At 51.0% G+C, this 16,536-nt stretch overlaps 7 protein-coding genes across 7 annotated transcripts; 5 read left to right on the plus strand and 2 right to left on the minus strand.

Annotated features, from left to right (window-relative positions):
• Positions 1-166: 166 nt before the first annotated feature.
• On the minus strand, positions 167-2,906 carry BO72DRAFT_391553 (calpain-like protease PalBory; the record flags this gene model as incomplete). The annotated part of the gene is made up of 4 exons (XM_040941859.1): positions 167-2,071; positions 2,127-2,355; positions 2,409-2,785; positions 2,856-2,906. The coding sequence occupies 4 exons, from the start codon at positions 2,904-2,906 to the stop codon at positions 167-169; spliced, it is 2,562 nt and encodes an 853-aa protein (XP_040795639.1).
• A 906-nt stretch (positions 2,907-3,812) lies between these two features.
• On the plus strand, positions 3,813-5,644 carry BO72DRAFT_481606 (putative peroxisomal carrier protein). Its single transcript, XM_040947689.1, has 4 exons — positions 3,813-4,299; positions 4,385-4,935; positions 5,000-5,237; positions 5,287-5,644. The coding sequence occupies exons 1-4, from the start codon at positions 4,199-4,201 to the stop codon at positions 5,408-5,410; spliced, it is 1,014 nt and encodes a 337-aa protein (XP_040795640.1). The 5' UTR covers positions 3,813-4,198; the 3' UTR covers positions 5,411-5,644.
• A 235-nt stretch (positions 5,645-5,879) lies between these two features.
• Positions 5,880-7,248, plus strand: BO72DRAFT_532585 (thermonuclease family protein). Its single transcript, XM_040950442.1, has 2 exons — positions 5,880-6,412; positions 6,589-7,248. The coding sequence occupies exons 1-2, from the start codon at positions 6,044-6,046 to the stop codon at positions 7,048-7,050; spliced, it is 831 nt and encodes a 276-aa protein (XP_040795641.1). The 5' UTR covers positions 5,880-6,043; the 3' UTR covers positions 7,051-7,248.
• Positions 7,249-7,356: 108 nt separating this feature from the next.
• On the minus strand, positions 7,357-8,717 carry BO72DRAFT_441643 (adenylate kinase ADK2). The gene is made up of 2 exons (XM_040943485.1): positions 8,205-8,717; positions 7,357-8,126 (listed from the first exon to the last, which is right to left on the minus strand). Exons 1-2 carry the CDS (start codon positions 8,374-8,376, stop codon positions 7,546-7,548), a joined length of 753 nt encoding a protein of 250 aa, XP_040795642.1. The 5' UTR covers positions 8,377-8,717; the 3' UTR covers positions 7,357-7,545.
• A 967-nt stretch (positions 8,718-9,684) lies between these two features.
• On the plus strand, positions 9,685-11,752 carry BO72DRAFT_416758 (DNA primase subunit PRI2). The gene is made up of 3 exons (XM_040942598.1): positions 9,685-9,955; positions 10,014-10,564; positions 10,617-11,752. Exons 1-3 carry the CDS (start codon positions 9,766-9,768, stop codon positions 11,376-11,378), a joined length of 1,503 nt encoding a protein of 500 aa, XP_040795643.1. The 5' UTR covers positions 9,685-9,765; the 3' UTR covers positions 11,379-11,752.
• Positions 11,753-11,923: 171 nt separating this feature from the next.
• On the plus strand, positions 11,924-14,904 carry sec23 (GTPase-activating protein SEC23). The gene is made up of 7 exons (XM_040946005.1): positions 11,924-12,205; positions 12,264-12,394; positions 12,450-12,744; positions 12,801-13,271; positions 13,328-14,425; positions 14,487-14,680; positions 14,738-14,904. The coding sequence occupies exons 1-7, from the start codon at positions 12,113-12,115 to the stop codon at positions 14,760-14,762; spliced, it is 2,307 nt and encodes a 768-aa protein (XP_040795644.1). The 5' UTR covers positions 11,924-12,112; the 3' UTR covers positions 14,763-14,904.
• A 265-nt stretch (positions 14,905-15,169) lies between these two features.
• Positions 15,170-15,934, plus strand: BO72DRAFT_473111 (60S ribosomal protein uL11; the record flags this gene model as incomplete). Its single annotated transcript, XM_040947181.1, has 5 exons — positions 15,170-15,173; positions 15,236-15,269; positions 15,342-15,462; positions 15,540-15,864; positions 15,921-15,934. 5 exons carry the CDS (start codon positions 15,170-15,172, stop codon positions 15,932-15,934), a joined length of 498 nt encoding a protein of 165 aa, XP_040795645.1.
• Positions 15,935-16,536: the final 602 nt, after the last annotated feature.

Raw genomic sequence — 16,536 nt, forward strand, 5'->3', positions numbered from 1 at the left:
ATTTCTCCCTGAGCGTCACTTTCTGATCATTCAAGTCTCAAGTTATTTCTGAAATTTTTACTTGACGGGAGAATTAGCATGCAGAATGCTCTTAAGGTACAGTGTAATGGCCTGCGCTATGCTTTCGAGCCAACAAGACAGCCGTCTGTTGATTTAGATAGGTTAATCACGCATCCTCAACTATCCATTCTCCAACGTACACCTTCTCTTCACCTAGAATTTCCACCTCAAAGTGGTCTTCAACCTGTCCTCCAGGTCCTCCAATCCGCTCGATGACAATCCACGCTCCGCCACGGTCCTCAAGGTTAGGGTGCAGGTTGAAGTCCTCGATGCGCACACCCGAAATGGCATCACTGTGGTTTCCGTCTTCAGATGTTGCTAGTATCTCTTTGTAAGGTCCTTGGCCGAGTTCGACTGTCATCAACATAGGCGAAGGCCCAACGGGTCGGCTCGCAATCGTGGACTGTCTGCTTCTTCCAATTATCTTAAGGCGCGTCAGCCGTGGGGTCTCCAGCGGCGCCAGCATCCGGTCTTTCCCAGGGGACAGGACTCCAATGTCTGATATCACTGCGCGTCGGCCAGCGGCTTCTGGCGCCAGCGGCTTTACTTCACATGGGCCGGAGGAAGAAACCCAGAGGTTGAAGCTTCCTAATTGATCGGGCGCGAAAGTCGAGCAGACGATTGTGTAGACTCCTTCACTAAGCCCCAATTTCTCTGCAAGCGAGCCGCCGCGACGGTAGTCCCCACTGTCGGCAGCAATGTCGCGGCTTCGAACTCGGGAGATACGCTGACCGTTAGACCAGAACAATTTAACATGCGTTGCTAAGTCGGGCTCCTCTGGCTCGAGGAGAAGCGAAATATCGGTTGCACTGCTGATTTTAAAGCTCAATTGGGGATTGAATGGATATCGGGCTGACTCTGCATTCCCTCCTGCAGTCGACGGGGTCCAGGAGCCATGGACCTTTGTTGTGAATTTGTATTTATTCTGCGCCTGCGCGATACTCACTGGGCTAGAGGACAGTGCAGATAGTGTGAAATGTTGCTTTGCGGATGGTAAAGATTGCTCGGATACTACCACGGTGTAGGTCGTGTATGAAGGCATGTCTAACCTCATTAGAGTGTTCGGCGAATCAACATAGGGGCCACGATGAAGTGCCCCGTCACTCAAGGAAACTCGTTGACCACCTGCATCAAACACATAGAGGCTGATGAATCCGGGCTCGTCGCAATGGGCAGATGGCCCAGATTCGTCGTGATGGTCGACTGTCCGAAAATGCTTTCCAAGCAGTAACCAGACGGTACCGCCAGCATTGCTGGACACAGAAAACTGAGGGTTCTTGGCGAAACAACCAGCCAGTCCTCTATCAGTTGTGAGGTCCCATGTAAAGTGAAGATCTTGTCGGCATCTGAACAGGGAGGGATTCCAATTCAGATATAGATTTTCAAAATTCTGAAGAACATCCTCACAGTCCATCCAAAAGATACCAGGTGAGACTTGAGACGTATCTTCGTAGCCAGAGCTGAGTTCGAAGTTGCTGTCATGGTCATAATCGCCAGCCCATGGATTCTTCACGAGCATTTGACGGCGGCTTTTGGTCTCCTTCATATCCAGAATGGCATAGTCATGCTCACTCACTAAGCCAAGTTCCTCCTGCTCCCTTTCTGTCAATCTTCCAGTACCTATTGTCAGTAGAACATCACCGGCTTGAAATGATTTATAAAGCCGCCTCCAGATCTGTTCGCCAGTGACGTCTTCATGGTGAAGGAAGACTTGCTCGGGGATCCATCCTGTCAGCACCCACAAGTCTGTTCCAGAGTTACTTCCAGGAAAATCATATCCCCCGCGAAGCTTCAGGTACGCTTTCTCCACCAAGGCAGGCCATATATAGCAAGGATTGCTTCGGTCGACCACATGAAGTGACCGTGATTTTTTCGACGATGGTAGGCGATCATCTACGACCACCTTGCGAAAACACCCGTTGAAATAAAAACAAAAGATGTATTTCCCCGAAGGTGAAAGCTTGGGATCTGTGTAACGAAGATCGCAGGGATATACCACCGGGTAATGGAGCTGCAACTGTCAAATTCGCTTGAAGATGTCACGATTCCATAGTGACTTGGCTTACCTTATCTATTCCACGCTCGTACCTAGATGTAATAGCGCACAGACTAGCAACGACAGAGCAATCTGTTACCATGTCCTGCACTAAATCAGTCTTCTCTGTTACAGCCATCGCCGGGACAGTGGGAATGTCTGTTTCTCCTGCGTGCTTTTGCAAAAGCAGCTCCTTTGGTCGTTTCCAGCCCGCAAAAACATCCCTCTGTTGGCTTGAGAGATGGAGTTCTGGCGAGTCTCTTGTCCAGGTCAGATTGATTCTTGTGCTGAAGTGCATAATTACTCCACATACGTAAAGAGGTCCTCCCCAAGTTGACGTTCGAACTCCTCAAATCCTGGAGCACTTGACCATGGTGGAAAGATCGCATGGTTCAATTTCGCACTCTCGAGAAGAATGATTTCCTCCCGAGTTGTGAGTTTGCGCACCGATCTAGGGTAACGAGTCACTGGGTCATTGCTGCCATGGTCGAGAATCGCAAGGCGCCAATCTTTCGCTACCTTGATTCTTTCGGCCCGGAGAAGCCAATCTTTGCACTTAGCGTCCAGAGCTTTTTTGTCCTTTGAGGTTGACGACAAGCTTAAGGCTTTCATGTAGTGCTCGGCGGCGTTGATAGCTGCTTCAAGAGCCTCGGCTTGAGATGTAGCGGCAAGTACATCTTCCTCGGCTGTCTGTATCATCGTCAATCCAAGATGCTCTTAATTTGAATTGCAGATGAGCTTAGGGACCGGGACTTCTGACCAAGGCTTGGCTAATTTGCAAGTTCTGTGAAGCAGCAGCAGCTCGAGACATGCTGGTGTGTGTGAGAGCTAGATTCTAGAATGTCTAATAACACAACAACGAGTATCATCCAGCAGCGATGAGAAGCTGAGCAGTGAACGCGCCGCGGAGCATTCCGAGCAAGGTGCATGCAATAGGGCAGATAGTGATAAGATTGATAAGGAAGGGTGTTTGCAGTTGAGTCAGTTCAGATAGTCTCACTAACGAAGATGAATGGTAACTTAAGTTAGACACCGGTATCACGCTCAGTGCGGGACCCGCTTCCTGCCCTCTCAGGCAGCTGCTCATCATCTTCCCTTGCTGCTATTCTGCCGTGCTATACCGCCATATGTTGGAGTATAAGGCATTCACATACTCCTGGTCCTCATAGTAAGAATTACATGCACCGAATGTGAAAGAAAGCTTTCTTGTTTGCTTGGACAGAAAGCCGTGATGTGCAGTGATATACAACTGTGAAAACCAGGACTCAGGCTTCGAGCCCAAGCTCCCTTTTTGTTGACCGGTTCAATGACAAGTAGAAAAACTATGGGACTTCCGTCATGAGCCGCCTAATTAGGTAATGATAAAGCCAGCCTCGAGTCAGACAGGTTGAGAGGATGCATGGTGTACAGAGTACACTGTACAGAATCCTTGCCTAGGGGCCAGATCAATGGTGACCAGTCTATAACAAGATATATTCATTCTCCGTGCAGTATGACATACAGGTCTACCAGGTGAAAGAACCTTAAAAGTTGACTCTTGTTTGGATCATGGATCGGAGAAGAGGGACGGGAATGGAGCCTGGAGAAGTCCACGCCCCAGACCGATAAGAGTAACGGACCTCGGCTCGTTTCGTCATGCGAGCACCGACGATCAACCGCGCCGAGGTGCGATGGGAAACCCCCGGCTGGTTCTTTGCAGCAGATCACTCTACTTTTCTGGATTTCTGGACTTCTTCTGGCCATGTCTCATTTTCTCTTTCTTCCATGCGCTTTGGGGCTCTTCACTTATTCTTCTTTTCTTCTCGCTAGACAAGTCTGATCTCTGACCCTTATTATCCACCGCTGTGAAATTTAACAAGTTCTATCGTGGTTCTGGCGCGCTACGTTGACTCTCCCGTCTCCCCCCCCCGCTCACGATCAAGGCCCCAGTTATTCCGCACCGCTAGACCTCCAGGTGAGGGAAATTAGCATTCGACTCTTACTTAATATTAGGCGATATCGGTCTTGCGCTGGACGATATTCACAGTGACTGATATTGTCCTCACCATCAATCTCCTCTCCTATCAAAAATAACGGCACATTGCCTCATCTCCTCTACACAAAATGGCCGGTCAATCAAAACCCGCGCTCTCGCCGTGGGGCAGCGCCGTTGCAGGTGCTACGGGTGCCGTGCTTGCAAACGCAATGGTCTACCCTCTTGATCTGTGAGCAATTGATCCTCCGTATTTCTCTGGCATACTACGTAACGCGGTGGATTTGAGCTAATTTGCTATGTTACTCTACTCCTAGTGTGAAAACCAAACTTCAAGTGCAAGTGAAACAAGCGGACGAGACGAAGAAAGAAAGCTCCGATGAGACGGTACACTACAAATCGACTCTGGATGCCATCAACAAGATCGTGGAGAAGGAGGGTGTCGAAGGTCTATATTCCGGTATCACGGGGGCTTTGATCGGTGTTGCATCCACCAACTTCGCCTATTTCTACTGGTACACCATTGTACGATCGCTCTACATGGCATCCAACAAGGTACCTAAGCCTCCTGGTACTGCAATTGAGCTCTCGCTGGGCGCTGTCGCCGGCGCTGTCGCCCAAATCTTCACTATCCCGGTATCTGTCATTACTACAAGGCAACAGACGCAAGACAAGAGCGAGCGCAGAGGCCTCATCGAGACGGGTAGAGAGATCGTGGACAGTGAGGACGGCTGGACTGGTTTGTGGCGGGGACTCAAGGCTAGTCTGATCCTCGTTGTCAATCCCGCGATCACATACGGGGCATATCAGCGGTTGAAGGATGTCCTGTTTCCTGGAAAGGCCAGCCTAAAGCCTTGGGAGGCATTTCGTGAGTAGCTCACGTATCTTCCAATTTGATGTTCATTCATGCTGATTGTCTCTCTTCCTCTCAGTCCTTGGTGCCCTTTCTAAGTCTTTGGCCACGCTTGCGACGCAGCCCTTGATCGTGGCCAAGGTCGGCCTTCAGTCGCGGCCGCCCCCCGGCCGTGAAGGCAAACCCTTCAAGACCTTCAGCGAGGTCATGCGGTACATTATCAAAAATGAAGGAGCGCTGTCTCTCTTCAAGGGCATCGGACCTCAGATCACTAAGGGCCTCCTCGTGCAGGGTCTATTGATGATGACGAAAGAACGGTGAGCTCGTCTCCAAGTATGCTCATTAGCAGCAACTGATCATTTTTAGTGTTGAACTCATATTCGTCCTTCTGTTCGCCTATATACGCAAACTCCGGGCACAGAAGCTCAAGAAGGTAGTCGATTCCGCAACATCGACAACCAAGACCAGTCTGCCAGTTACCTTGAAATGATTTCTATCACTTCTTCTTGCTACCTCAGATCCACATATATGCTCCTTACTATTTTCACCCTATAACAGACATGTCCCTAGACTTCACTACATTCTATTGACCATCAATTTGACGACCTTGAACTTGGTTACATTCATTCTTTGACAATTCATATTCCGAGCACGCCCACTATCATCAAATAGCTGGCATTGTGCAACATTGATCATAATGTATATGCTGGTATCTCCATAGAACCATTACAATATGCAAAGATTCAATTATAAATTTTGGTAGACACCAGAGTCAACCCAGAACCAACGAAATATGAAATCTGTAGAATTTCCACAGTCTCGAGAGCACCCTTCAACCCAAGAGAGCGGATAACTACTAAATTATAGTCTAGAAATATATCCGCAGGGCCGCAGTTCACCTCGGCAACTACCCAATTGCCGAAAACCAAAACACCTGAACTCAACTCAACCTCCTCTCACCGCTAATCAACACTCAGCAAACCGGCACCAAACCCCCCTAAACCAAACCAACTCCGCCCTCGTCTCCCAAACCCCTCCCCTCTCCATTCCCAGAGAAAAAAACCCCCCCCCCACCAAACCCAGCGAAAGCCTCACACCAAGCGGGGGAGGACTATGAGCCGTGATGAGATGGCCGCCATGGGCTCCCAAGTCTCCCACCACCGACGACAACAACAATGACCGGCACTCCTACGCCAACATCATCGACTGGCGCGCCTTCGCCGAGCCCCGAACCCTGATCGCCACGGGGATCCTGACAACCGGCATCCTCGGCGCCGTGGGCCTCCACGGGCGCTACCTGCGCTGGTTCCCGGACGCGAGCAGCATCCTACCCTCGTACATGCGGCGCAGGAGTATTCTGGGCCGGGTGACGAGCGTCGGCGATGGGGATAACTTCCGGCTGTATCATACGCCCGGGGGCCGGTTGGCCGGGTGGGGGTGGTTGCCGTGGAAGAAGGTTCCGACGTCGAAGAAGGAGTTGAGGGATAAGACGGTATGTTTTGTTACCTTGCGGGTGAATTCCTACTTCGCGAGGGGGGGGGGGGAGAGGGGAATAATGGCCGGGGCGAGAGCTACACTCAATATTCCACCGATTTCCTGGCCCCTTCCCTCCGTGCTTGTTTGTTTCTGGCCACCGAACTAACTCTTATTTTCGGTACCTATCAAAAGATTCACATCCGTCTGGCCGGCATCGACGCCCCCGAACTCGCGCACTTCGGTCGGCCCGCGCAGCCGTTCAGCAAGGAAGCCCACGAGTGGCTCACGGCCTACCTGAGCACTCGGCGGGTGCGCGCGTACGTCCACCGCCACGATCAGTACCAGCGCGTGGTCGCGACGGTGGTGGTGCGGCGGGCGCTCGACTTCCCCATCCCCTTCCGGCGGCGCGATGTCTCGTACGAGATGCTGCGGAAGGGGCTCGCGACCGTCTACGAGGCCAAGTCCGGCGCGGAATTCGGCGGCACCGCGACCGAGCGCAAGTACCGGCAGGCGGAGCGGTGGGCCAAGCTCCGCGGGTTGGGGATGTGGAAGGGGTTCCGCCGCAATAAGGCGTGGGAGAGCCCCCGGGATTATAAGACACGGATGGGGCTGGAGAACCCGATACAGGTGAAGGAGGAGACGAAGAAGACTTAGAAACAGCAGCGAGGGGGGAAATGTTTGCCAGGGAAGGATGGGTTAATTATCGCGTGCCCCCATTCCCTTGTTTCGAGGCAGATTATAAAGTCTACGCGCCTATGACGATACGGCTCATTTTAATATATCCCGGCGATATCTTAAGCTTGCACATCGAGTTCATCCATGAATATTGGTGTTCGTTGACGAAGACATTCCATGAGGACGCCCTGATCTGGGTGGGCATTGGCATTGGCATATCGTAACCTCCGTTAAGACCTCACACATAAGTCATCTTGGCCACACAAGTGATGCAAGCTGTCTTAAATAAGACATTATCTAGCCGCAAAGAGGGTAGAACATATAGAAAGGCATGCTCATGCCTGCAATCCATCAAGGACCGCAGTAATGCAAAAAGCTGAAAAGAAAAAAAAACCCCCGAACAAAGAGAAATGGATATGTATGATACAAAAAAACGTGTCCGATATAGGCAGCCAGGGAGAGCACACAAGACACTTAACAGAAGTGTCGTTCAATCTCTGCGAAAAGCTTGGGACTGATTTCATCGCTCGAGTCGCCCTCAACGCGCCAGAGGCAGCCCTTGCGCTGGTAGTGCTCTAGCAGAGCCTTGCTCGTTTCCTCGAACTTGTGCAGCCGCTGCTTCCACGTATCGATCGAGTCGTCCTGTCTCTGGGTCAACGGTTCGCCGGTGATATCATCCTTGCCGGGAACCTTGGGCGCGTTGAAATCGGCATTGTAGACTCTTCCGGACGGTTCGTGGACCCAGCGCGACCCTATGCGGGAGAGAATGACGGATGGAGGTGTGACGAGGTGGACGACGAAGTTCACGGGCACGAGGTTGTCGAGGCTTGACGCCTGCGTCGCGGTGCGAGGAAATCCGTCGAGGATGAAGGAGGCATTGGCAGAGACCGACGTGGAATTAGTTGCGGCGGCGGCTGCTGCTGCTGTCGTTGATGTGGCTGTGGCTGTGGGTGGAGGAAGCCAGCCTTTGGATTCGAGTTCCGACGATATAAGCTCGAGGATCATCGAATCGGGGACAAGGTTACCGGACTGCATTGCGGCCTCGGCTTTGAGACCTATCGCACGAGATAAAAAAGAGCATTAGCCATTGTCGCAACAATTCCAGGAAATTGTGCCAATGGGAATCAGCATACCTAAGGGTGTTTTCCTCCGCACATTTTCCCGGAGGAGATCGCCTGAGCTTATGGAGGCTAGGTCGGGGAATCTCGTGAGGAGTCGCTCTGTTTGTGTTCCTTTTCCGACGCCAGGTGCACCTATAAGGATGATTCGCGCAGCTTTTCTGAGCGGTCGGATAGCGCGCGTCATTGTTGTGTGTTTGTTCTTCTGTTTGGGGGAGGGGAGGAGGAGGAGGTCTATCCAGGTAGGTAGGTATTATCGCGCCCGCAATGCAAGGCTAACTAACCCAAGGGCTTTTGAGAGGCACTTCGGCTTGTTGAGAATTGTTGAGCCGTCTAACTTGTTCAAGACAGGGACAGATAACGGGAAGGCGGTACGCTATATGATGTCCATGATGGTGGTTATTGATACATAAGTTGTAGTTGGAAGGGAGATATTTGGATGGAAGAAAGCGACGGTCGATGTCGGTTGATTCTGCGCCTACGCCCTTATCAAGAATGGCTGGTGCTCAGCTGATGCAATGACATTCAATTCTGGACTCGAGTCGGCAAGACTCGCGAAATCGTGGGGTTGACTCATTTGTAGATGATTCCCTCTTTAGGAAGTCGGTGAGCGGAGTCCGATCCGGGGCTTTCTGCTTCCCTTTTGTGGCTTGGAAATATAGTACGGATATTGGTAGCACTACCTCAATAAGATGTGCGTATGATGTTCGTATGATGTTCCAGTCCTGATGTTTCCTACGGTAAAACGATAGGTCTTCTCCCTCAGACCAACGTCACCCTTCTACAAGACCTCACGAGCTTACACGGCTGATCAAACCCCAAGTGGACAACCTTGAGATTGCGCTATTGGGGTCATTATACCGCCGAACTTGCTAGTAATGCTGGCGACTGTGCTGAGCACAGACTTCCCGAGCGCACAGGCAGTGCGAAGCGTTCGTGGCATCGAATGAGGATTCGACCCTATTGGAAATATATGTGAGGCCAGGTGAGAGCTTGTCAAGCCTATTATTGTGCGCATGCAGGGCGAAAACCGCAACAATGCCATCTGCTGACAATATAGCAGCTGCCAGGATACAAGGTACAGCAGGCAATATCCGCTTTGCCTAGGAAACGAAACGGCGCAAGGAAATCGATCTTCAATCCAGTATATACTGTACCAGCGAGTAGTCAAGTCCACTTGCGTCTAACAGGGCTTCAGCCATGGCATGGGGTATCGTAAATGTTGTCCGTCTGTGCGCATGAACTGTAGTGTCGTTCTTCGGATTCTCATATCGGAAGAAAGTCGAACAGATTATCACATGTTCGGTACTTTCTCAAGTACGTAGATCACTCCCATCTGTTTCTCGTACATGCATGTGATTGGGAATCTCTGCCATGCTGCTTTCCGCGATGCAGTGTTGGCCTGAGCGAGCCGCCATTTATCTTCACGTGACCGTGTCGCGTTTTCGGCGCGTTCCCGCGTCCTTCGCGGGGGCCCAGAGCTTGCCAGGTCATCCAACATCGAATTTGTCTTGCGGTCGCCGAGGAAATTGCAGTACACTTGTTCGGGTGTCAGAATCGCTGTTACGCTTTCATCATGATTCGAAGTGACTTTCTCAGGATTGACCCTAAGAGAAGGGCCAACCTCGACCATAAGAAAAAGCAGTTCGCTGCACCCACATTCAAGCAGCAAGACTATCCGCACCGTCTGAATTTCTACGACGTCCCGCCAACGGAGGAGATTACACTCGAGCAATTCGAGCAATGGGCCATTGACAGATTGAGAGGTATATCCAGATAGCCCAGGAGTCCCAACGCCATTTTTGTTACTCATATTTTCAACAGTACTGGCTGAAATCGAGGCCTGCTCTTATCGAAACAAGTCCGCGGCGGAGACAGAGACGCATCTTACACCTCTCCTCCAAAAGTACCTCCCCTTATCATCCAACACATCCTCCTCCAACGGTGCGGCCGACCAGCGACTTAAGAATGAGCGCCAAAAGGATCATTATTCACACTTCATTCTTCGTTTGGCCTTCTCCGCCACAGAAGACCTTCGTCGGCGCTTCGTGAGAGCCGAAACAATGCTCTTCAGATTCCGCTTCCAGCGTGATGACACGAGGGAAAAGCGCGCTTTCATCGAGAGACTCAACCTTGACTGGGAGCCTGTGGAGGATGATGAAAGACAAAGATTGGCAGAGCATTTAATTGGTGCCACCCCAGGCTTACGTCGTGTGGATGAAGAGGCATGGTACAAAGTGGACTGGGAGCGAGTACCCGAGCTTGTCGAGAGAAGATCTGTGTTCTTGTATAAAGGCAAGGCCTATGTACCTGGAAGAGAGCAGTTGAGCATGATTATTGCGGAATTCACTGCCCGATTGGAACGCGCGCTTGAGGTACGGACACTGCCCTCCCTGTCAGGATTTGCCCATCACTAACATTCTCCAGCTCACGAGTCGGGCACTACCGCGGTTGGATGAGGATGATCGTCTGACTCCAATTCTGAATCATTTGTCAAAGAACTTTGGAAGCGCCGAGTCTGTTTATTCGGAAGGCGAAGGGTTTGTTGACGGTGCTGCAATCACTGCCAACAACATCGACCAGCTATCTCAACACTTCCCACTGTGCATGCGCAGTCTGCACATGAACCTACGGAAAAACAACCATCTCAAGCATTATGGTCGTCTCCAATATACCCTGTTCCTTAAGGGTATTGGATTGTCACTCGAAGAATGCATCATTTTCTGGCGCCAGTCGTTCAAGGGTTTCACGGATGACGAGTTCAACTCTCGATACAAGTACAATATCCGCCACGCTTATGGTGATGTGGGAGGCGATGTCAACCGCCGGGGTCGAGGATATCCTCCTTATTCATGCCAGAAGATTTTAGGCGACTCAAACCCTGGAGTTGGACAGACTCATGGATGCCCTTATCGCCATTACTCGGTCGACAATCTCATTGGATTGCTTCAGACCACAGGCGTCAATGACAAGGAAGTCCTCCGTGGAGTGCGAGAAGATGTCGAGAAAATGCGTTATCATATCGCTTGCAACAGAGTCTTCGAATCGACTCACAAGACCGAGATCAAAAGAGTCAAGGAAGATGGTTCATGGAACCAAGTGGATTTGGACACCATCGTTCACCCCAACACTTACTTCAAGCGCAGTTTCTTGTTGAAGCAGACAGCCCGGGCGTCCAAGAGTTCTTAAATAGCTTGCATGGGAGTCGACGACGATATGTTTTTATGGCGTTTGTCTTTTTCTTGCGAAGTTTTTAGTCCATAAGGCGTCGGACCTGGTTCATTATGTCGGGATACGGGACACTTTTTTTTTCGGCACACATTTATTGTAGATATTACACGCATAAGTCAACCTTGCAGTACACACATTCAATTGTTTGTGAAAGAAAATAAATTGTACGAAATTAGGGATTTGACCACAGCTGATTCCCAAATTATCCAAAAGGAACAAAACGTCCTTTCAAAGCCAGGTGCCCAGCAACGGGTCAGATTTATTCTTCGCTCGACGCGTAAACAACTTCACCATTAAGGTGGCTAGAAGCTGAGAAAGATGATGTCGGCGTGAAAAAAGAAAGAAATTCATAAGAAGAAAAGAAAAAGTTTGGGAAGTGGAGGAAGAAGAGCCGCTATTTAAAGGCCACTAGCGTGGGGGTACGGCGGGCCGCAGAGACCGTTTGTGCTGCAACCTGGCCTTATGCCAGCACCGCCGCTTCACACAACAGTCTCCTGATCCCCCGCATAGTCATTCAGGACAGCAGCTGTTGGCGTTGCGCGCTTCAAGACTGGGTGTTTGCTATAGGAGCATCTTCTTTCATATTCAGCCTGTGGTGCTCCCAAAATTTCCACTTCTGGAATTGTTATTGTTCGAGGAGATCTCCCCTCACTCTTCCCCATTAACGGAGCCCCGTTTACCACGCCGCCAACATGGACTACGAAGCGTTGAAGGACCAATGGAGCGACGTTGAGGATCGCGACGGCATCAGATTGAGCTGGAACACATTCCCAAGCTCTCGCATGGTTGGCATTATGGTATCGATAAATTATACACGTCAGTCACTAACTCAGTCCATCATAGGAAGCATCCCGACTTGTTGTCCCCATTGGTGCCGTCTACACACCCCTTAAGGAGAAGCCGGACTCTCCATTGCTACAATATGAGCCAGTGACCTGCAAAGCGCCCTGTCGGGCCGTTTTGAACCCTTATGCGTACGCTAGACGGTTGTTTTCGAAATGAAGTAAAGCTCTCACTGACATCATCTAGCAATGTTGACGTTCGTGCCCGCATCTGGATCTGCCCTTTCTGTCTCATGCGCAACCCTCTGCCCCCTCACTACAAGGATATCACCGAGAGCACAATACCCCCGGAACTTCATCCCATGAGCACGACGATCGAGTATCAACTGGCACGCCCTGCTCCCGCCCCTCCTATCTTCGTCTATGTTGTCGATACCTGCCAGGATGAAGACAGCCTGAAGGCTGTCAAGGACTCGTTGATCATGAGTTTGTCGCTGTTGCCAGCCAACGCCTTGGTCGGTCTGATCACATTCGGCACCATGGTAGGGACAACTCTCGATTCGGTCACGGTAGAATGGAATGTTAATTCGAGATACAGGCTCAAGTACATGAGCTTGGCTACACCGAATGTGCCAAGTCTTATGTGTTCCGTGGCAGCAAAGAGTATGCTGCAAAGCAGGTCCAGGAGATGCTTGGTCTTGCATCTGGAGTGCGGCCGAACATGCCCCAGCAGCCCGCCCGCCCTCCTCTGGGACCTGCGGCACGATTCCTTCTCCCCGTTCAGCAGGCGGAATTCCAGATCACGAATGTGCTCGAGCAGCTACAGCGCGATCCTTGGCCTGTTGCGAATGACAAGCGTCCTCTCAGATGTACTGGTGTTGCGCTTAGCGTTGCCGTTGGTTTGCTCGAGACCTCTTTCCAAAACGCGGGTGGACGCATCATGATCTTCACCAGTGGTCCGGCCACTGAGGGCCCGGGTCATGTCGTCGGCCCTGAGCTGAAGGAGCCTATCCGCTCTCACCACGATATTGATAGAGACAACATCAAGTACTACAAGAAAGCTGTCAAGGTAGGTTCTGATGTGGTCATGAAGTGCTCTCATACTATACTAACGGATGCACATAGTTCTACGACAGCATGGCCAAGCGTGCCGCTAACAACGGACACATTGTTGACCTGTTTGCTGGGTGTCTTGACCAGGTCGGCATGCTGGAGATGAAGAATCTCGCCAACTACACTGGTGGCCATATGCTTCTCACGGATAGCTTCACATCCTCCCAGTTCAAGCAATCATTCGTCAGAATCTTCGACAAGGACGCCAACGATAACCTGCTCATGGGCTTCAACGCATCCCTGGAAGTACTCACCACCAAGGAACTGAAGGTCACCGGACTCATTGGACACGCGGTCTCTTTGAACAAGAAATCGAGCTCGGTTGGTGAAACGGAGTGCGGCATTGGTAACACTTGCGCCTGGAAGATGTGTGGAATCGACCCCTCCTCGAGTTACGGCGTCTACTTTGAAATCGCGAACCAAGGCGGTCCGGCAGCAGTCCAGCCAGGCCCACAAAGAGGAATGATGCAATTCCTGACATACTACCAGCATTCGTCTGGCCACTATCACCTTCGAGTTACGACCGTTGCACGGAATCTCAGTGGTCCGGCTGGTGACCCCACACTCGCACAGTCTTTCGACCAGGAGGCCGCTGCTGTATTGATGGCGCGAATTGCGGTCTTCAAGGCTGAGGTTGATGATGGACCGGATGTGCTCAGATGGGTTGATCGTATGCTTATCCGGCTTTGCTCTCGCTTTGCCGACTACCGAAAGGATGACCCTACCTCCTTCCGATTGGAGAAGAACTTCACTCTCTATCCTCAATTTATGTTCCACTTGCGCCGAAGCCAGTTCTTGCAGGTGTTCAACAACTCGCCTGATGAGACTGCCTTCTATAGACACGTCCTCAACCACGAGGATGTCGGCGATTCTCTTGTCATGATTCAGCCCACGCTCGATTCGTATTCTCTCGAGCACGAAGGAAGCCAGCCGGTCCTTCTGGACTCTGCTTCCATCCAGCCTTCCCACATCCTACTGCTGGATACCTTCTTCCACATCCTAATTTTCCACGGAGAGACTATCGCAGAATGGAGAAAGGCCGGCTACCAGGATCAGGAGGGTTACGAGAACCTCAAGGCTCTCCTCGAGCAGCCAAAGGAAGATGCAAGGGTTCGTGAACATCCATCGTTACACATTCTCCGCTTCTCTGCTAACTGTTTGCAAATCACAGGAGCTGATCTCGGACCGTTTCCCCCTGCCTCGTTTCATTGTCTGCGATGCTGGCGGTTCCCAGGCGCGTTTCCTGCTGTCCAAGCTGAACCCTTCCACGACGCACACGACAGGAGGATATGGCGGAGGTGTCACGTCGCAAACGATTTTCACCGACGATGTCTCGTTGCAGACTTTCATGGACCATCTGATGAAGTAAGTCCGCAACATATGTCTGATTTGCAGTCAATCATTTCTAACCTAATCCACCAGGCTTGCTGTTTCCGGAACCAGCTAGATCTGACAAGAAATGGCCATACCAAGAGCAAGGGAAGGTTTACGTTGGTCGTCGGGTCGTTTGTATCTTTAGCGGTTTCTCCTATTTTTGTCTGTTACCCTGGAATATATCAGCTGCCTAAATTAGATGCATTGAACACAAGCAAAGCCCAGTAAGATTGTCACTCAGTAAGGTAGTATACGGCATCATTTCCCACCTGTCATACGAGGCACGCGCGGCTCTTCGTCATGATCACGTGACATTATCGGGCTGAGCCCTATTACGCCAAGCCGATTCGGGCGGCTCGCTTAGTGGAGGTGCGGACGGCAGCTAAATATCCTTCACTTTCAGATAACAGCTTCCCTTCTTTCCTTGTACCATCCACCCCGACAACTCCCAAGGACGATCGACCACCTTTCGCACTCGCCATGCGTAAGTATCATCTCCTTGGTGTCAAAATGGCGGACTGAACTGACATTAAACCCATTGGGCAGCTCCCAAGTTCGACCCCAATGAGGTGAAGATCATGTAAGTTGCGCACTGCGAAATTTTTTCTCTCGCGACAATCCCCGCCAATCGCAATGCTAATGAATATATTAGTCACCTGAGAGTGACTGGTGGTGAGGTCGGAGCCCAGTCTGCTCTGGCTCCCAAGATCGGTCCCCTCGGTCTGTCTCCCAAGAAGATTGGTGAAGATATCGCCAAGAACACCGGTGATTGGGTATGGAACCACCGCGCGCACGCTTGCTCCCGCGATCAGAAGATCAGTCGCTAATATCGATTCTTTGGATTTTATAGAAGGGTCTGCGTGTCACCGTCAGACTCACCATCCAGAACCGTCAGGCCGCCGTCTCCGTTGTGCCTTCCGCCTCTTCCCTTGTCATCAAGGCCCTCAAGGAGCCCCCGCGTGACCGCAAGAAGGAGAAGAACATCAAGCACAACAAGTCCGTCTCTCTCGATGAGATCGTCGAGATTGCCCGCCAGATGCGCAACCGCTCTTTGGCTAAGGAGCTCAAGGGTACCGTCCTTGAGATCCTCGGTACCGCCTTCTCCGTCGGTTGCCAGGTCGATGGCCGCAGCCCCAAGGATGTCTCTGACGACATCAAGGCTGGCGAGATCGACGGTACGTTCTACCGAGCCCCCATCGACATCGCTCGCAGCATGCTAATAAACTTATAGTCCCCTCCGAGTAAATGATCAATCATGTATCATGGCGGTCGCGATGATGTATCGACATGCTAGTTACTTAATATGATCGTTTGTTCTCACGAACAAAACCTAAATACCCTTACGAGTCATGACTAGAATTCCCACTGTTGTTTTCGCATTCGGCAAAAAATGATAAGTGTTTTTTCGCTGGACATCCCGTTCAATGATTCTTCCTGGTACCTTCCCCAAAAACCCTCCTGATTGCTTTTCACGGTCTACTTGCTGCCCTCCATGTGCGAGCCGGATCCTGTCAAGACAACAACACTTTCTTTATCCATCCGTTGGATCCTCTGCAACACTCTGGCCCTTACCGTCTCTTCCCGCCTTCGGGCCTGGATTTGACTTGTTACCAAACGTGGTATAGGCTTATTTTACGCAGAGGAGATCAAAACTCCTGACCCGTTACTCACCGCTGCATTCTTGAAGGGAGCTCAGCTTCTGACAGTGGATGTGGTGGTCCATATTACGGTCAACATTTCGTAACACGTAATTCAGATATTCTTATCAAATTCACTACAAATTTCAATTACAATCTTGCCTGCAATGAACTTCATCCATTCTTCAACCTCGTATTTCCATACCCTGC

This window comes from Aspergillus fijiensis (assembly GCF_003184825.1).
Source record: "Aspergillus fijiensis CBS 313.89 unplaced genomic scaffold BO72scaffold_94, whole genome shotgun sequence".
Taxonomy (NCBI): Eukaryota; Fungi; Ascomycota; class Eurotiomycetes; order Eurotiales; family Aspergillaceae; genus Aspergillus; species Aspergillus fijiensis.